The sequence below is a fragment of the Crinia signifera genome, chromosome 7, assembly GCF_055691185.1.
Source record: "Crinia signifera chromosome 7, ASM5569118v1, whole genome shotgun sequence".
NCBI lineage: Eukaryota > Metazoa > Chordata > Amphibia > Anura > Myobatrachidae > Crinia > Crinia signifera.
This window is the reverse complement of record NC_139223.1, coordinates 152,905,764-152,926,948: the sequence shown is the minus strand read 5'-3', so window position 1 is coordinate 152,926,948 and position 21,185 is coordinate 152,905,764. Positions and strand designations below refer to the sequence as shown.

General features: G+C 46.4%; 1 protein-coding gene across 2 annotated transcripts in view; it reads right to left on the bottom strand.

The window, feature by feature from the left end:
* CCDC148 (coiled-coil domain containing 148) overlaps nt 1-21,185 on the bottom strand; it is a 171,977-nt gene that overhangs the window by 123,003 nt on the left and 27,789 nt on the right. Inside the window, exon 3 of one of the 2 annotated variants that reach the window (XM_083154014.1) lies at nt 5,946-6,067. In XM_083154014.1, the coding sequence (XP_083010140.1) occupies nt 5,946-6,067 (122 nt within the window). Of the gene's footprint in view, nt 1-2,413; nt 2,652-5,945; nt 6,068-21,185 lie in introns of those variants that run through there. The other variant, XM_083154016.1, reaches the window with a different exon arrangement.

Genomic DNA, 21,185 nt, shown 5'->3' with positions numbered 1-21,185 from the left:
TGACATATCATTCAGTTGGTAGGTTGCCTGAACATCAATATATCTGCATGACATACCGGCATTGGCCATGCTGCAGGGTTGATTTAGTGGGGGTTATTCTGGTTGGCTTGCTAAGCTGCGGTAGTACGCTGCTTCAAACACTGCCTGCCAGACAAGTGAATGCCAGCCAATCAGGGAGTATCCCCGCCACACTGCGAATTAATGTTTTGCATAAACATCTATTCACAGAGTAGCGTGCGGACCAGAAATCATTTGATGGTCGCCGGCCATTGAATGATTTCTATAGTGCTCGCAAATCTAAATCAGTTTCTGCTGCCTTAGACTTGGGGCGTCCTGGTCCAAGAAATGGGCGGGTGGTTGAAGCTCTGTGAGGTCAGTTGCCCGCCCCTGGCAGTCAGGTTGCTGCCTGAATTCGCAATAGGATGCCCAGCATTTTCCTGGGTGCACCCAGCGTTTGCATGTGTACACCCAGGAAAAGCATGCGAACATACACTGCCCGCCTCCTTCATCCCCCCTCTCCTCTGTGTGAGCACCACAGAGACTATGTAAGTCTCCGAAGATGCCCGCACAGAAGTCCTGCACATGTGCATTGGCGAATATGCGCATGCGCAGAGCTTCAACATCGGTACCCCGGGGGGCCAAGTCACTTAGAATCAGGGCCAGTATGTCTGTGAGTCTGTGAACAATGTCGTTCACAGATACTGTATATTGGCTGTGTGATGTTGTCAGACTGGGTACAGGTGTGTGATCGTTACCTGATGTTTCTGTTTTCCTTTTGGCACTGCTTGGCTGCGACCTGCCTGCTTCACTCGCCTGCAATTCAGAGGGTGGAGGGACAAAGGCACCCTGGGATGGTAATACCCCAAATCAACCACACAGAATGGTCGCCACACATGAGGACGGTGATCAAAATAATTTAATTTACGGCAGGAGGGATCAAGAATCACCGCTATGAAAGGGGTTAAACAATTCAATAACAATGACACTGGAATGCAATAATTGGCAAAAATATACATATAAAGACAATTCTCCTGTATGATATTGTGCGCAATGGGGTCACTGTAGCATTTGTAGGCCACACCTCACACAATACACTGCAATAATAAGTGCAATATACTGTTTCCAACAATGAATGCAATGAAAGACAAACAATAATAATGTCCTATGAAGAGGATACCGTGCGCGATGGTGCCATCTGTAACCTCTGCAGGCCGCAGTTCGCACGGTATTCTGCGTCACCAATATCACTATGCACTAGGATCACATTGCAAATAATTCTAACCATCAATCAAAAGACTTGCAATCACATTTAAATAAATGACAGTAATATGCCACAGATTATACCTTGTGTTAATAACAGTAAGTGTCCAGATACCAAAGAATAAGTCCCCGAACTGCGCAGTTCTACAATAGCACAAGGTACCTGTTTGGGCCTAGGGGCACCGTAATTGAAGTAGCAACTACTGTAATGCAGAATTTGTAATCCTAGGCAAAGGGTGTCCAATACTGCGTGTGACTCAAATAAAAGGTTTCCAATAAATGGCCCACGTGATCACAGGACTAGGACTTGGGAAGTACAGGCCCTAATTGAAACAGGGGCAAGGGCTTGTCAGTGCGGGCATAGCATGACAGTTCCTGGGGTAATGGTGGGTGGCAAGTGTGAGTGGGGCAGCATACCCTCCAACATCTAAAGGGCAAAATTCGGTACACATTCAAAGGGGGGCGTGGCCACGGTCAAAAGGGGGCGTGGTCACACCCCCTTTTCGAATGTGTACTGGGCATTGATTGGACACCTCCCCCCCCCCCCCCCCACATATTTACAGTTATATACATACTGTAGATGTTAGATCAGGCACCTGGGGCAACATAATAACATATATAATAGTCATCTTAAGTTAAGGGACTGATGTGCAATCATTAACTTAAAATGTATAATTAACTTAAGTGTACCCCAGTATGAGCTGACTGTGAGACACTGCTGCGACCGGCAGCTAGCGGCTCCGAACCCAGCCACAGACGTGGCTCTGCTGCACAGCATCGCACAGCTTCCCGGGTCCAGATATCTCAACGGCGCACAAAAGGAGGAGGAAAGGCAAGTGTTCAGCACTGACAAGCCGCGACACCCGGAAGTGACGCAGCAACAGCGTGTATGCGTTCCACTGCAGGTGGAACGCATGCCGACGGGTGATGCTTTATCATTAAGCTAGCTGCCCTGACTGGACCGCAAGGCCCCATGGGATGGGGAATGGGTGCTGCTGCATTGCTGGACACAGAATTCCCGATCCGACCAGCGCAGCCACCGCATATCATTAGAAATCGGTACATTTCTTTTTAGCCGGTACAGACCGTTAAAAAACGGTACTGTACCGGCTAAATCGGTACACTTGGAGGGTATGGGGCAGTGTCAGGGTACCTGAGGCTCTGTTGCCAGTTCCTGTTGCTGACTCCTGCCAGTCACGACTCCATGCAACACTCTGCTGGCTCCCTGCTGTTACTGTTACTGCTGTGAGGCACAGGCCATCCTGCCCTTATGCTGCCAAACAATGATGGTTTCCTCTCTCTCTGGTCCCTACTGTCAGTCTGGGCACCTTCTCCCTGCAGACGCTGGTCACCACAACACTCCCCATGTGCTGCTCCGCTTGGGATCTCTCTCTCAGCTCTGCTCAGTCCTCCTGCTTACTCATTACACAGCAGGGGCTCTCCCTTTCCTTCCTGGCTCCTCTCACTACACACAGCACACTTGTTACACTCAAATCTGCCCAGCAACAGCAGGGCTCTAACTTCCTGCTTCTCTCCCAGCACCTTGCCAGGTCCTAAAGTCCCTCTTGTCCTCCGTGCTGCTGCGGGGTAGCTGTCTAGCAACCCTCCAAAATCCAGTGTATTTTTAGGCAGCATTGGCCACCAATGATTCTGTGACACAAAAAGGGGTACTCCAGTTCTGGCGTGTCACAGCTGCACATATGATTTCATGGTCCACACAATATATCTTTTATCGGCTGTATGAACGATATATTGGCAAGTATGTTCCCAGCCTGTGCCTTAGGGACGGATTAAGGGGTTGGTATGTATTTAAAAAAATTATATATATATATATTTTTTTAAGCTAAAGGGAGTGCATGGGAGTGGGGTAGTGCTGCAGCTTCACCTATCTGCCAATGTGACAATGATTAATGGTGATGAGCATCGGGAGCCAGTGTGCAGTGCATTACTGGGAGTTGACTAAGTCCCAGAGGCTGAGTGGCTTGTGCTGAGCCCTGATGGTGGAGCTCATCTTATGCTTCTCAGGCCCATGGAGGACAGCAGCAGCAGCGACCATGTCATGGGAGGGTTTGTAATCAGAGGCAGAGCTGAGGTTGTCAGTGCTCCTACAGAGTAAGGTACAGAGGGACAAACACAGGCTTTTCATGTGGTATTTTATTTATATATATATATATATATATATATATAATGTTTATATTAATCCCTTCCCCCACTGCAGTTACCCATTGACCAAGTTTATACTGCCTTTACTCTGAGTTTTGACAGTGTAATATTCTCCAGTGCAGTTTTCGGCCAGTAATCGTTGTTGGTTTGCATCTACCCAGTTTGTTTAATCACTGTTGCTTCCAATTGTAAAGCGCAACGGAATCTGCTGCGCTATATAAGAAACTGTAAATAAATAATAATGACAAGTGGGAGGGGACCCCCTGTCTAAAGTGCCCCGTGCCCCCCTGTCTAAAGTGCCCCGGGCCCCTCGAAGGCTTAATCTGGCCCTGCTGTGCCTCCTTGGATTCTTCCTTCCTTCATTCTTCTAGAACTTCTCCAATACTCGCCCCTTCTTTCCCCATTATCCCTTTCCAATTTGCCTCTCCGATTACTCTGAAATGGGTCATTGGTCATACAATACAAATGGGTCATTGGTCATACAATTTAAGAATGTCTGCACTTACTGTATTAATGGTAATGTAATTTGAATATGCTTTGTTTGCACATTTGATTTTGTGTCATGTTGTTGATGTACAGAAATGTATCTACTTGGAGTGTTAACGCAGATGATAGCTATTACTGTAGGCACAGCATCCGTATACTGAACTACAGAAATATGCACATCGCCAAGCACTGATAACGGAAAAGATTTCAATGTGCCAAGCAGCACAATTCTTACTACATTCTGGGTAAATTACACTGGCAGACCACATTTTCTCTACTGTCTATCAAACTCCGTCTGACTGAACAGTATTTTGCTTGTACAAAACCAGACAGTAGAAGAAAGGTAAACTATTGGAGTAAGGTTTAAAATTATTCAGAGTGACATCTACTGTAGGTGGATGTTAGATAAAGGAAATCAATTATGATAAGACCTATAAATTGATATAATATATTTGATATAGGGTGATTATTTTGAGGTGTGGTGCCCCCTGGATCACTGTGGCTGGGATGCTTCATAGCAATTATTTTAGCACTGTATATCACTCTAATCCAAAGGTTCTCCAACTTGGTCATCAGGATCCCACACAGTGCATGTTTTGAAGGTCTCCTCCTAGTGTAGACTAGATGCCGCCCGCAGTGCCAGCCCCCCCCCCCCCCCCCCCCGTATGCTGCGATCCCCCGCAGCCTTGGCTGTGGGGGAAAAATCATTCGCCGACCATCAAATTATTTCTCCAGCGCTAGCAGATCAGAGACACATTTAGTATGTCTCTGATCTGCGAGTGCCCTGTGCGAGAAGCAGGCGGGCAGCTGATGCCAACTGCTCACCCCCCAGGACACGCGTCACTGGGCAAATAACCATGGGCTGTGCACCCCACCATCGCCCCACACCTCCCACCCGCACTGCTCAGCTTCTCACGACACCCCCCCCCCCTCCTCCCCACATCGCGGCAGTGGACCAGACAGCCCTCCTAACCCGGTGGCACTGGGTGGGCAGCCAGGAAACAGTACATGGACATCGTTACAGCAAGTGTAGGGGAGGGGGCTTGGTTAGGGGGCGGTCGCCTCTGTCCCGGATTGGGCGGGGGGTGTGGGCAACGCTCACCTGACTCTTTGGGGGTCCATGCTACAAAGTGCCAGAAAATGCCTAGAGCTGCCTAGTGGCGCCGGCCCTGCTTACCCTATGAGGTTACCTGGACATGGTGGGTAAGCCTGTATACAATTTTATGATTTAAAACAAGCGCTAGTAGCAGCTAGTCACTCCCCCAGAGACCATCTAATCTCTGAAAAAACACAATACAAGCCTAAGGTAAGCCTATTAGCATGGCCAAAATGTATCATAAAATGTATTACAATCCAAATGATAGAGGGAGAAATGTAGTAGGATGAGAGATTCAGAAAGTGAGAGATTTGGTAAGAAATCTCCAGTTTTTTTTTAAAGCTTCAATCATTTACACTGCAAAATCAAACTGGTTTAGCAGTGTAAATGATTGCCGCCTTAAAAAACTGGAGATTTCTTACCAAATCTCTCACTTTCTGATTCTCTCACCCTATCACTACCCTATCACATTTCACCCTGTATGTCTGTATAGTGCACCTGCATCTTTTTGCTCTTTGTGTATGGTACAGTATATTTTCTCTTTAATCAAATTCAGTCTGACTGGACATTATTTTGCTTGTACAATACAAGAATGTAGAAGAAAGGTAAAATGTTGGACTAATGTTTACAATTACCCACACTGACATCTAGGTGGCAACTTTAGATAAATTAAATCATTATTGCCATAGGTGATAGCAGAGGACCAATCCTCTTGTATGTAATATATTGCCATTGGTGCTAGCAGAGGACCAATCCTCTTGTGTGTAATACACTGCCACAGGTACTAGCAGAGGACCAATCCTCTTGTATGTAATATATTGCCATAGGTGTTAGCAGAGGACCAATCCTCTTGTATGTAATATATTGCCATAGGTACTAGCAGAGGACCAATCTTATTGTGTGTAATATACTGCAAAATGATAAAACTATAACAGCCTACCTTTAACTGGATGCCTGCCGATACTAATTTCTGGGCCTCTGCTTCTGCTCGTAGTTGTTGATAATCAACAGGTTTATATTTTGAGCTGCCAATCCCATTCTTCATGTGAACCACTAATTTGTCTAGTGCCAGAGAAAGAAAAATAAATTATAACGACATTTATTTATGTATACATTTAACATTGACAAGCCCATTCAAAACTGCAGTTCCTTCATTTGCCACCTTACTACTGTATTTGTGTAATCAATAAAGCTGGCATTTTTATACCGCTTTATGCCTTGCGTTTTCATTTATTTATATAGTTTAAAGGTTTACAAGGTTATATTTATATTATATTTGGGTCAAAATCTGCCATCACCCGTTAGGCTGTTTACTTATTTGCTTGGAAATGAACAGAGTTTACACAACTAGGCTGTCAGGCCGCAGAGAAATCATAGAGCTTTCTGTCTGCCAGGATCGAGTCACCATTTGAAGACAGTGGGCCAGGAAGGTGGATTGTGTTCAAAGGAAGAAATAATGTTATATTAATATCCTTTTTCCAGCTTCAATCTTGCAGCAAGCCTTGGGGACAGATCCTTCAATGAAATGCAACAATACCATTCAAATTCACTTTGCCACATAATCCAAATGCTACAACGGTTTACTGATATTTTTGTGCATTTTATGTAATGTGACGTCTACAACTTACAAAAATAACTTCATCTGCATTTATATTTTAAACCTACAGTACACACAATACAAAAAAAGGGTTAATTATTTTTAGAAAACTAAGCTGGTCACTCAATGTTAATACAATCATTCTCTCATATTATAATGTATTATTCTAATATTATACGGATATCGGCATTTAATTTATTTGACCTTGGGCTAAGTTTACAGAACGTGTGAATTGCAAAATTGTCAGTAAAAAATATTGCAGACTTCAGCAGTAAGTTAGCTGCTAAGCTATGCAGGAAACCCTGACCCTGTATTAGGTTGTCTACAAATGATTTAGCACAGCGTTCCCAACAAATATGCAGTGCCCTTTCCGTCCTTGCTTTAAGTAAAATCAGGGAAACTAGGACAATTTGCTGCATCCTGACTGGTGAAGATTGTCACAATGTGAGCTGGGAGTAATGTCATGTTTATCAGAAACTATATGATAATCTGGGGTGTCCTTTGCCTATTTTTAAAGTTTAAGGGCCTCATCTAGAACCGATCCCAAGTTCAAATATATGCAGTTGGCATCTGTGCCAAAATGGTTCAATTAAATTGAAATATATCATAAAATAAAGTGAAGGTTGCATAGACCCATATGTAGCACGGCCCCTGGAGACAGAACCTAGAGGGACAGGCACAGTTCCACTTTTGGAAAATAATGTATTACATTTTTGCAGCTACTGTAAAAATGATGTAAGAAAATCTAATGATGATGACGATGAATTGGGGTACCGCAACAAACAAGATTTCTTTGAATTTACAACAAATGGATTTGAGGGTATTTACATTAAAAGTGGATATTGCAACTATTACATTTATTAATAATGAAGTGAACAATTGATTTTCATGAATCAACTTTTTTAGATTCTATTGTGTACAAATAGGTTAAGATGACATGCCAATACACTTACATCTAACACTATGAAGTAGCATCTCTACATTGGGATGGCACCTTACAGCCTAGAAGCTGTACCTGGAGCGCCGTTAGGATATTCAGCTTCTCACTGGTCCCAACGGTGCCGCCACAGAGCTGCACGGAGTGTCCTATCACTGGTTTGGGTGGGACAAGTACAGGGTGTGCTTTTATCGTGCTACCTTATGCCTTATCAGTCCATTTCTATTCAAGCTTCTCCCTGCTTTCCGCCTCGCTAAGCTTTACTACCAGAATATGAGCTGGGTCAAATGTGTGAAGCTAATTTTAGAGCATATATATATATATATATATATATATATATATATATATATATATATATGTAAAAGAAGAAAGAAGTTTCAGAGGGCGCTAAGAGATTATTAAACAACTGTATATAAACAATATTTAATACATAAAACATTTTTCCATAAAATAACATAAAACACTGCCCTTTGGGCAGAATGAAAACAAGTATAATTCACATATACATATTAGTAATAGATATTACAATATCCTTTGGCAAATTGATAATGGATGTTAATCAGTAGATGTAAGGAGCCCAACGTGTTTCATCATTATCATGACTTCCTCAGGGGCAAAGGTAAACCGATTGACTGTAAATTATGATACAACGATGTAAGTACAGTGTTCACAGCAGTTGATACATCAGAACATTTTTTAATAAAACAGAGCAAAAATCATGAGCACGAACAGGTTAGAGAGGAAAAAGGAGGAGAAAAACCAGCACAAATTTCACCATATTAGATGTATATTTGGAAACCAACAACTAATTGTGAATGAGGTTTCATCAATAGGTTGTATGACTTATTGAAAGCAATAGGGGGCGAAATGCATACCTAGACTTTATCCGTGGTATAAATCCAATGTATAGAGAACCGTCTGGAATTCAAATGTCCAATATATATATATATATCAGTATATATATAAATTCCAGGATGTTCCGCACCTATCACAGATGAGTCACCACGGTGGTGCTCACTCCAAGGATAAGATATCCAAACAATAAAGAGCAAAAGAAGAGGGCACTCACCAATCGTTGAATAAAATTTGAAGAAAAAACGATTTATTAATGCTTACATGACAGGGCTAACGTTTCGGTCTTACACAGACCTTTGTCAAAGCCAAGCAATATAGAGAGCAGGTCCTTCCACCATGAACACCCAATTCATACTGGCCACCATAGCAGTATATATACCTGTTACACATCACATGGTACATCATACAGCCAATCACAGTCACATGGTATCAAACTAAGATTATAGCAAACCTACATGGCTAATAAACATATTATATGGCAAGTTGGCATAGCGTTGTATCCATCAGGGTCATTCAATAAGAAAAAAAGGGGGACAAAGGGCTGAACACAGGGTAAATCTAAGAAAAACCCTGCGAAAACCAGAAGTAGCGTGCGTTCCACGCTGTTGGAACGCACGCCAGATCCCGGAAGTGCCCATTCTGCAGTGTCTGCGTGTCAGTGGTAACCTCCCAGAGCTGGAGGAAGAAAGCTGGATATTACATCCTAATCAAGTAGCTCACGCAGCGCCATATATGACAGGTTGGCATAGTATTATATCGATCAAGGTCACTTACTAAGCAAAAACGGGACAAAGGGCTAAAAAAACAGGGTAAATCTACATTCAAACCCGCGAAACCGGAAGTAGCGTGCGTTCCACGCTGTTGGAACGCACGCCAGATACCGGAAGTGCCTCTTTCACAGTGTCTGCATATCAATAATAACCTCCCAGAGCTGGAGGAAAAAAGAGGCCGGATACTACATCCGGTCAAGCAGCGCAAACGGCGCCATGGAAACCAAATGTAAACAGTGCATATATATCTGCGCAGTAACATTTTTGTATAGGCATAAAAAGAAAATATTAGCATTCTCACTAACAACTCACTGCAGAAACACTGACAATGGGCAATAAACTCAAGTATTAATAAAGAATTAATACATGCATCTCTCTGGTGAACACACGCTGCCAAGTCACTATGACAACCAATGAAAACAAAGGTAATATGATAAAGAAAGGTTTAAGACTGCTATATAGGTGGTCAGGTAAACCTCACAGTATGCAAAAACAGATAATACAAAATTACAAATAAAACAAACATATAACATATATATATGGATAAAAAAGGCAGATGTCGACGATGTCGACCATAGCCCTCCACTCAAAAAGAATGGGTAAAATGTAACATAGGATGCCTTATTAGTATCCTATCTGACTCTACCAAAATCAGCTTGGGTTCACAAAAATACATTCAAGGAGTTGTACTCATTAAGTCCCTTCGGGGTAACAGTCCCCAACGTCGCAATCCATTTTGCCTCTCGCTGCTTTAATTTTCGTTCCCGATCGCCTCCTCTCGGGAGTGGAGGTATGTGGTCGATGACCATACATTTGAGACTTGAGATAGAATGTCCCATACGAAGAAAGTGTAGGGCCACTGGCTTATCACTTTTATTTGTATCAAGCGCTTGTCGAATTGAGTGGCGATGATTCGCCATGCGCTCTTTAAAACTGCGTGTCGTCATTCCGACGTACATTTGACCACACGGGCAGGTCAATGTGTAGATAACATGGTTAGATGTACAAGTCAGCCTGTGACGTATTTGTATCGACTTGCCACTATGCGGGTGGGAGAATGTCGAACCAGAGGACATTGACCTGCAGGTCGTGCAGTCCGCACATCGAAAACAGCCCTTGCGGCAAGGAGTAAGCCAGCTTGATGCTCCCTTAGCTGGTTGTAGGGTCGGTCTCATGAGAAGCTGTTTTAAGTTAGGACCCCTACGATACGACAGCATAGGAGGTTTTTTGCTGATGTTCTGGAATTTGGCGTCAGACGTGATCACAGGCCAATGTTTTCTGACCACCTTTTCGAGGCGGTAGGAGTCGGTGTTAAAGGTGGATGTATAGATCATACGATCCTGATCAAATACAAGTTTTGTGTCAGTGGCCTCGAACCTTGCCCTGGCTTTAATCAGACAACGTTGGATGGTATAAGGTGAGTACCCTCTTTCCAAAAAACGCTGTCCCATATCAGTCAGCTGTTCTTCCGCTACAGTATCAGAGCTATTATTCCTCATAACCCTGAGGAACTGAGAGATCGGAAGGCTCTCTTTGAGGGAGGGCAGGTGGTGACTTGTGGCGTAGAGGACAGTGTTCCGGTCGGTCTCTTTCCGGAAGAGGGTGGAGCTCAAAGTATGGCCATCCTTGTAAACGGTGACATCAAGGAAGTTCATTTTTTCACTATCGATGTTATACGTGAAATTTATCGGATTGTCAAGCTGATTAAGAGACTGTACCATCTCAAAAAATTCTGCCTTGGTGCCATCCCACAATAGAAACACATCGTCTATAAAGCGTTTATAGAACCGTATTTTGGAACCAAAGCGTGGTAACAAGATAGTACTCTCGTACTGACCCATATATATGTTGGCATATGAGGGTGCCAGGTTGGAGCCCTGGCGGTGCCCGTCCGTTGGATATAATAATCCTTACCATAGCTGAAATGGTTTCTGCTCAGTATCACTGATGCCAGTGCCAACAAAAATTCAGACGGGGGACCACCATGGGCACCAACCTGGAGTGCCAAACGTAAGGCCTCAACACCACCCTCATGCGGGATCACGGTGTACAGAGAGTTGACATCCATTGATGCCAACCACACGCCCTCTGGGACCGGCCCCAGGTCCTTAATTTTAGATAAAAAGTCTGAAGTATCTTTGATGAAACTATCAACAAAAACCGCCAGAGGCTGCAATATCGACCCCATGGCCGATATAATGGGCCTGCCGGGGGGTGCCTCCAGCGATTTGTGCACCTTCGGAAGAGTATATATAATCGGGCAGGTGGGATTATCGACCTTAAGATAGAGGGCAATCTTTTCATCTATCCACCGGTGTGTCACTGCCTCATCAACCTCTTTCTTGATCAGAGGCATCGGGTTAGGGGACACCAATTCGTATGTGTCCTTGTCATTCAATTGCCTCCGAATCTCACAGTCATATTGGGACCAGTCTTGAACGACTATGGCCCCGCCCTTATCGGCCTGTCTAAAAACAATCTGGTCATTTTTCATCAACCCTGTTAGTGCATCTCTTTGTCCAGGTGTCAAATTATCAAACACTCTCGTGGGTTTTTTTTTACTCATGTCATGTTCAACCAAGTGTAAAAAATTTCTGATACTTGGATTATAGGACTGGGGGTCAAACCTACTCGGTCTATGGAAATCAGAGAGTACCACTGTTTCCTCCATTTTCTCACTGAAAAATTCACGCAGATGCAATTTGCGCCCAAATCTATAATTATCGACGGTGAGGTTGAAATGGTCCGGCCTCACTGTCGGAACAAAAGAAAAACCAAGGGCTAAAACCTCACACTGAACCGGTGTTAGGGGGGTACTCGAGAGATTGAAGATCACTTCGCTGCTTTCTTGTCTCTTGTTCTTTTTCCACCCCCCACCACCGCGTCGTGTTGGGTGTTTCTTGGCCCAGGTTGCGGGTGGCCTGTTGACCTCTGAGTGCCACGGCCTAAAAAAGGAACCCTGGGCGGCCTGGTTGAGATGGAATCACTATCAGAGTTGGAGTAATTACTTTCAGAATCCTTGGCTGATCTATACCTATGGAAGGCTGCAGTACGTCGGGGATAAGAGGGTCTTGTATCACCTTTTAACCACCGATACACCTGATGGTTGGTGTATATTTACTGTATTCAATTTCTTTCTTTTAAATGTAACCAAGTCTGCCTGGTACTTGCTGACTTGTTCCCCAAGTTTGAGTAGCCAGTCTTCAGACTTTTCAGTCTTGAGTCGTGTCAGGTGTAATGAATTGAATTCAGTGATCTCTAGACAAACTTTGGCCAATTCGGTGCCAACCTCTTCAATGACTAGTAGGACTAGATCAAGAAACATTTATTCAGCACACCACACCAACGGGTGCAGAATGCCAAATTGTTCCTACCTAAGGTACGTATGTTTGACACTCTAAAACCCCTAGGGATCTTTTTATTTCTGTAATACTCGGACAGAAATTGCCCGTGTAGTGTTAAATCAACTTCCCTACGTCTTAACTTTAAGATTCTGTGGTAGAGATCAATAGGGGTATCTGCCGGCAGTTGGCCAAATTCAGTCAAATCAAACAACACTTTATCGGCGTCGTCATCAGTGAGTTTATTGCCCATTGTCAGTGTTTCTGCAGTGAGTTGTTAGTGAGAATGCTGATATTTTCTTTTTATGCCTATACAAAAATGTTACTGCGCAGATATATATGCACTGTTTACATTTGGTTTCCATGGCGCCGTTTGCGCTGCTTGACCGGATGTAGTATCCGGCCTCATTTTTCCTCCAGCTCTGGGAGGTTATTATTGATACGCAGACACTGTGAAAGAGGCACTTCCGGTATCTGGCGTGCGTTCCAACAACGTGGAACGCACGCTACTGTCACGGCCGCGGTTGAGACGCGCCGCTCACCTGTTCATCTCCGGCGGCGGGGCCTGCGGGCCATCCGTCCGGGTGCAGGGCGGGGAGCGCGGCGTCCAGGTCTCCCGGCTGCGACCATCCTTCTGGGGCCTGCGGCACACGCGTCCAGCATGAGAGCTAGCCAAAGTTGTATGTCTCCAGTCCGGACGCCGCCATGTTGTCGTAGCCAGCCAATGGTTCAGAACCCCAGTTCAGCTCCTCCAATCAAGATCTGCCCTGGGGGATAAAGCAGAGCCCTCTGGGGCATACAAGCGCCAGTACTTTGTTGTCAATTCCCGTGGAGGAAGCTTCAGCCTGAGCTCCTGTCCTTGCCCTGTGATATCCCTGATCCCTGTCTTCGTTACCTGCAGTTCAACACCTGATATCTGGATACCTGCAATTGCATTCTGCTCCCAGCCCTTACAGCGTCACACCTGTTCCCTGGACTTTGCAATTGCACTCTGCCTCCAGCCCTTTCAGGTTTGCTACAGTCTCCCAAACCTCTGCACATGTTGCAGCCCTGCGTGTCTGTTGACACATCTCCACACCTGCTGTCGACCAGCTATACCTGTTGCCAGCCCTGCGTGTCTGTTGACACATCTCCACACCTGCTGTCGACCAGCTGCACCTGTTGCCGGTCCTGCGTGTCTGTTGACACATCTCCACTCCTGCTGTCGACCAGCTGCACCTGTTGCCAGCCCTGCGTGTCTGTTGACACATCTCCACTCCTGCTGTCGACCAGCTGCACCTGTTGCCAGCCCTGCGTGTCTGTTGACACATCTCCACTCCTGCTGTCGACCAGCTGCACCTGTTGCCAGCCCTGCGTGTCTGTTGACACATCTCCACTCCTGCTGTCGACCAGCTGCACCTGCTGCCAGCCCTGCATGCCTGTTGACACATCTCCACTCCTGCTGTCGACCAGTTGCACCTGCTGCCAGCCCTGCGTGCCTGTTGTCACCTCGCCACTCCTGCTGCCGATCCGCTGCTCCTGTCGTCAGTCCTGCGTGTCTGTTGACACATCATCACGTCTGCCTGTGGTCCAAGTTGCACCTACTGCCAGTCTCCCGTGCCTGCGGACGCCTCACCATCCTGCTGTCTGCCTCCGCACCTACTGCCAGTCTTCCGTGCCTGCTGACGCTTCACCATCCTGCTGTCTGCCTCCGCACCTACTGCCAGTCTTCCGTGCCTGCTGACACTTCACCATCCTGCTGTCTGCCTCCGCACCTACTGCCAGTCTTCCGTGCCTGCTGACGCTTCACCATCCTGCTGTCTGCCTCCGCATCTACTGCCAGCCCTCCGTGCCCGCTGACGCTTCTCCATCCTGCTGTCCGCATCTGCACCTGCTGTCAGTCTTCGGATGTCGCTGACTTCCGGCGTCTACTGCCCATTGCCGTCTGCCCCCACAGTCAGCCTTCGTGTTCCCCAGTAAGCTAACAGAGACTCTGGGACCTTTCCCATCATTCTGGACTTTCAGTTGTTGCCCAGGTACTTCACTGGGTTTCCCATTCTACAGTTTCATATATGGTCTTGCCTTCTCATGTTGGTGCTACAATAAAGAGTTATATCAAACCTGCTACTCTCCAGTCTCCTTTAAGCCGCAAGCACCCAACCTCCAGGCCTCAGACAGATCCACAAGGTACCCCTAGCGTGACAGTAAGTACTGGCCCAATGGATCCGTCCGCCAGCCAGGAGTTCTTCCAAAATGTGGTCGCTCGGCTGCGAGCACTGGAGGAATCCCAGCAGCAAGTTACTCAAGCCCTCCAAGGCATATCTCAAAGGCAAGCCTCAAATCCTCCGTCACAGACTGTCTCCTCGTCTTTACGATTGTCTACCCCTTCTAAGTATAATGGTACCCCTCGTACCTGCCGGGGGTTTATCAATCAATGTGAAGTACATTTCTCCCTGCAACCAATGAACTTTCCTTCTGATCGTGTTAAAGTGGCTTACATTGTCTCTTTATTATCAGATTCTGCATTGGACTGGGTCTCCCCACTTTGGGAAAGAAATGATCCTCTGCTCTCCAAGTACTCCGACTTTATTTCTCAATTCAGAAAATTTTTTGACGAACCGGGACGAGTATCTTCTGCTGCTTCAGAAATCCTGCGGATTCGTCAAGGCTCCCGCTCCATTTCTCAATATGTTATCCACTTTCAAACTGTGGCATCTGAACTGAAATGGAATGAGGAGGCACTAATTTCTACTTTCTTGGCAGGGTTATCTGAACGCATGAAGGACGAGTTAGCCACCCGAGATCTTCCTACCTCGCTGGGTGAGGTCATATCGCTCTGCAATAGGTTGGACCTCCGTTTCCGTGAGCGTCAACTAGAGAGATCCCGGCAAGAGCGAGGCAAGTCTAGTCCCGTTCCTCCTCGCCTAGGGCCTACTCCTCCTCCAAATTCTTCTGATGAGCCTATGCAGATCAATCATACTCGCCTAACTCCCGAAGAACGCCAGAGAAGACGGCGACAGAATTTATGCTTGTACTGTGGGGAATCTGGTCATCTATTAGCCAAATGTACCCGTCGTCCGTTAAACTCCCGGTCCTAGTTGGTTGCGGAGAGGCCAACCTAGGACGAGTAGAAACTTCTCCAATCAAGTCCGACTCTTTGCTGTCCATACAGGTGGTGTTACCCAACGGGTCACTCGTAGTATCTGCTTTACTGGACTCTGGGGCAGCCGCCAATTTTATTTCAGCCCAGTTTGTGTCCTATCACGGCCTGGACTCTCAGAAACTTTCGCAGCCACTCCATTTATCTGCCGTAGATGGGAGTCTTATTCCTCAAGCCTCCATTACTCATCGAACTCTGCCCATCAAGATTCAAGTTGGGGCGTTGCATCAGGAAGAATTGTCTTTCTTCATTATTCCTAAAGCGAACCATCCTGTAGTGTTGGGGTTTCCTTGGCTCCAGCAACATTCTCCAAGAATCAATTGGAGCACTATGGAGGTCCTGTCCTGGGGTACGAACTGCCGTCATACCTGTCTTCCCGAATTAGTGCGCATCCAGTCCACCTCGCCTACGTCTCCTGATCTTCTTCCTCAAGCCTACCAAGCCTTCTCCGACGTCTTCTGTAAAGGTTCAGCCGACAAATTACCTCCGCATCGGTGCTGGGACTGTCCCATCGACCTTATTCCAGGTAAAATGCCTCCAAAGGGCCGAACCTATCCGCTTTCTTTGCCAGAGACAGAAGCCATGTCCCAGTATATTAAAGAGAACTTCATCCGGCCTTCCACGTCTCCAGCAGGAGCCGGATTCTTTTTCGTTAAAAAAAAAGATGGTGGTCTGAGGCCCTGTATTGATTATAGGGGACTGAATAACATAACAGTCAAAAATAAGTACCCGTTACCTTTGGTGACTGAGTTGTTTGACCGAATCAAAGGGGCCAAAGTCTTCACTAAATTGGATCTCAGAGGAGCCTATAACCTTATCCGTATCCGAGCAGGCGATGAGTGGAAGACAGCTTTTAATACTAGAGACGGTCACTACGAGTACCTTGTTATGCCGTTTGGTCTCAGCAATGCTCCAGCGGTATTCCAAGAATTCATGAACGAATTATTCCGTGATTTACTGTATTATTCCGTGGTTGTTTATCTCGATGACATTCTTATTTTTTCTCAGAATATTCCGGAACACCGTGAACACGTGAAGGAAGTGTTACAGCGATTGCGATCCAACCAGCTATACTGTAAATTGGAGAAATGCGAATTTGAGAAGTCTTCAGTTCCTTTTCTTGGTTACATCATTTCAGGTACCGGGTTAAGCATGGATCCTTCTAAAGTGCAAGCAGTTCTTGATTGGCCACAACCTCATACCCTAAAGGCGGTTCAACGCTTCATTGGCTTTTCCAATTATTATAGGAAATTCATCAAAAATTTTTCTTCCATCATTTGTCCCATCACAGCGTTGACTCACAAAGGAGCCAATCCTGCCAAGTGGTCTCCCGAAGCGGTGGCTGCATTTCAGCAATTAAAAAGTGTATTTACTTCAGCTCCAATTCTTCTACAGCCTGATTGTTCTCGCCCGTTTATTCTGGAGGTGGATGCCTCTTCTGTTGGGGTTGGAGCTGTACTTTCACAGGAGTCTGAGGACGGTCACCTACACCCATGTGGGTTCTTCTCCAGGAAGTTTCTGCCAGCCGAGATGAATTACCCCATTGGTGAACAAGAATTACTAGCCATTAAATTGGCCTTTGAAGAATGGCGGTACTTGTTGGAAGGGGCTAAGTTTCCTATATCCGTCATCACAGACCATAAAAACTTGTTATATTTGCAGAACGCCCAGTGTCTGAACCCCAGACTAGCCCGATGGGCCTTATTCTTCACGAGGTTCGAGTTTGTGTTATCTTTCCGTCCTGGGTCTCAAAATGGCAAAGCGGACGCACTCTCCAGATCTTTCACGTCCACTACAGAAGATCGTACCATAAGCCCAGTTCTCAGCCCTACAGTGTTTGCCAAGACTGCTGTAGTATCCATTCCTAGAGGAAAGACTTTTGTTGATCCTGGACTCAGATCATCTTTGCTTCAGTGGGCACACTCCTCTCGTTTTTCTGGTCATTGCGGTGTAAAGAAAACTTTAGAATTCATTAAAAGAGTGTACTGGTGGCCGTCCATGAGGAAAGATGTCACTGACTTCATAGCATCCTGTACCCAGTGTTCTTGTCATAAATCTTCTCGTCAAGCTCCAGCTGGTCTTCTTCAACCATTGTCCATACCTGAGTCACCCTGGTCACACATATCGATGGACTTTGTCACCGATCTGCCTCTGTCACAAGGGTTCAACACGATCTGGGTCGTCATCGACCGTTTCTCCAAGATGGCACATTTCGTTCCACTAAAGGGCCTTCCGTCTGCTCCTAAATTGGCTCAAATATTTATAGCTGAAATATTCCGTCTACATGGTCTTCCGAGAGAAATTGTATCTGACAGAGGGGTACAATTTGTATCAAAGTTTTGGAGAGCGTTGTGTAGTGCGTTGCAGGTAAAACTGAACTTTTCTTCGTCTTATCATCCGCAGTCCAATGGTCAAACAGAAAGAGTAAATCAAGATTTGGAGACCTTTTTACGCCTGTATCTGTCCTCCTCGCAAGACAATTGGAAGGAGCTTCTGCCTTGGGCCGAATTTGCACATAACAACTCTTATCATTCCTCCACCGAAAAGACTCCCTTCTTTATTGTGTATGGCCGTAATCCACGTGTTCCAGAATTCCAAAATCTTCCTGTTTTTGATATACCAGCTGTTAATTCGTCTGTCCAATTTTTCTCAAGCGTTTGGAGGAATGTTCATGCTTCATTAGAGAAAGCTTCCCAACGTTACAAGAAATTCTCTGATCGGCACAGACGGGCAGCCCCGAAACTCAAGGTGGGTGACAGAGTTTGGCTCTCCACCAAAAATATTAGACTCAAAGTTCCGTCTATGAAGTTTGCACCTCGATTCATTGGGCTATATACAGTAATTTCTGTGATCTCTCCATTGGCTTATAAATTACAGTTGCCTCGTTCTTTGAAAATTTCTAATACATTCCACATCTCTTTATTAAGACCATTGATATTAAATCGATTCCAGAATAAAGTACCCAAATCTCCTCAGCCTCAAGCTCATCATGATGTTGCTTTTGAAATTAAAAAAATTGTGGACTCTAAAATTCGTTCAGGACAAGTCCAGTATCTGGTAGACTGGAAAGGCTTCGGTCCAGAAGAACGATCCTGGGTGGATGCTGCTCGCGTCGATGCTCCCACTTTGGTCCGTAAGTTTCATCAACAATATCCAAGAAAACCATGGAAGTGTCCAGAGTCCACTTCAAAAGGGGGGGGGTGCTGTCACGGCCGCGGTTGAGACGCGCCGCTCACCTGTTCATCTCCGGCGGCGGGGCCTGCGGGCCATCCGTCCGGGTGCAGGGCGGGGAGCGCGGCGTCCAGGTCTCCCGGCTGCGACCATCCTTCTGGGGCCTGCGGCACACGCGTCCAGCATGAGAGCTAGCCAAAGTTGTATGTCTCCAGTCCGGACGCCGCCATGTTGTCGTAGCCAGCCAATGGTTCAGAACCCCAGTTCAGCTCCTCCAATCAAGATCTGCCCTGGGGGATAAAGCAGAGCCCTCTGGGGCATACAAGCGCCAGTACTTTGTTGTCAATCCCCGTGGAGGAAGCTTCAGCCTGAGCTCCTGTCCTTGCCCTGTGATATCCCTGATCCCTGTCTTCGTTACCTGCAGTTCAACACCTGATATCTGGATACCTGCAATTGCATTCTGCTCCCAGCCCTTACAGCGTCACACCTGTTCCCTGGACTTTGCAATTGCACTCTGCCTCCAGCCCTTTCAGGTTTGCTACAGTCTCCCAAACCTCTGCACCTGTTGCCGGTCCTGCGTGTCTGTTGACACATCTCCACTCCTGCTGTCGACCAGCTGCACCTGTTGCCAGCCCTGCGTGTCTGTTGACACATCTCCACTCCTGCTGTCGACCAGCTGCACCTGTTGCCAGCCCTGCATGTCTGTTGACACATCTCCACTCCTGCTGTCGACCAGCTGCACCTGTTGCCAGCCCTGCGTGTCTGTTGACACATCTCCACTCCTGCTGTCGACCAGCTGCACCTGCTGCCAGCCCTGCGTGCCTGTTGCCACATCTCCACTCCTGCTGTCGACCAGTTGCACCTGCTGCCAGCCCTGCGTGCCTGTTGTCACCTCGCCACTCCTGCTGCCGATCCGCTGCTCCTGTCGTCAGTCCTGCGTGTCTGTTGACACATCATCACGTCTGCCTGTGGTCCAAGTTGCACCTACTGCCAGTCTCCCGTGCCTGCGGACGCCTCACCATCCTGCTGTCTGCCTCCGCACCTACTGCCAGTCTTCCGTGCCTGCTGACGCTTCACCATCCTGCTGTCTGCCTCCGCACCTACTGCCAGTCTTCCGTGCCTGCTGACACTTCACCATCCTGCTGTCTGCCTCCGCACCTACTGCCAGTCTTCCGTGCCTGCTGACGCTTCACCATCCTGCTGTCTGCCTCCGCATCTACTGCCAGCCCTCCGTGCCCGCTGACGCTTCTCCATCCTGCTGTCCGCATCTGCACCTGCTGTCAGTCTTCGGATGTCGCTGACTTCCGGCGTCTACTGCCCATTGCCGTCTGCCCCCACAGTCAGCCTTCGTGTTCCCCAGTAAGCTAACAGAGACTCTGGGACCTTTCCCATCATTCTGGACTTTCAGTTGTTGCCCAGGTACTTCACTGGGTTTCCCATTCTACAGTTTCATATATGGTCTTGCCTTCTCATGTTGGTGCTACAATAAAGAGTTATATCAAACCTGCTACTCTCCAGTCTCCTTTAAGCCACAAGCACCCAACCTCCAGGCCTCAGACAGATCCACAAGGTACCCCTAGCGTGACAGCTACTTCCGGTTTCGCGGGTTTGAATGTAGATTTACCCTGTTTTTTTAGCCCTTTGTCCCGTTTTTGCTCAGTAAGTGACCTTGATCGATATAATACTATGTCAACCTGTCATATATGGCGCTGCGTGCGCTACTTGATTAGGATTTAATATCCAGCTTTCTTCCTCCAGCTCTGGGAGGTTACCACTGACACGCAGACACTGCAGAATGGGCACTTCCGGGATCTGGCGTGCGTTCCAACAGCGTGGAACGCACGCTACTTCCGGTTTTCGCAGGGTTTTTCTTAGATTTACCCTGTGTTCAGCACTTTGTCCCCCTTCTTTTCTTATTGAATGACCCTGATGGATACAACGCTATGCCAACTTGCCATATAATATGTTTATTAGCCATGTAGGTTTGCTATAATGTTAGTTTGATACCATGTGACTGTGATTGGCTGTATGATGTACCATGTGATGTGTAACAGGTATATATACTGCTATGGCGGCCAGTATGAATTGGGTGTTCATGGTGGAAGGACCTGCTCTCTATATTGCTTGGCTTTGACAAAGGTCTGTGTAAGACCGAAACGTTAGCCCTGTCATGTAAGCATTAATAAATCGTTTTTTTCTTCAGTATATATATATATATATATATATATGCAGAAAGAGAGAGAATGGCGCAACCAAGTCAGTGATCGTAAAAGATTTTACTAAACAAATAAATAGCTCACATACATGATAAAAAGCAGCGAACAGCTTGCCCAACAAGTAAGATCCTTCAGAGGCCACCAGGAATCGGCG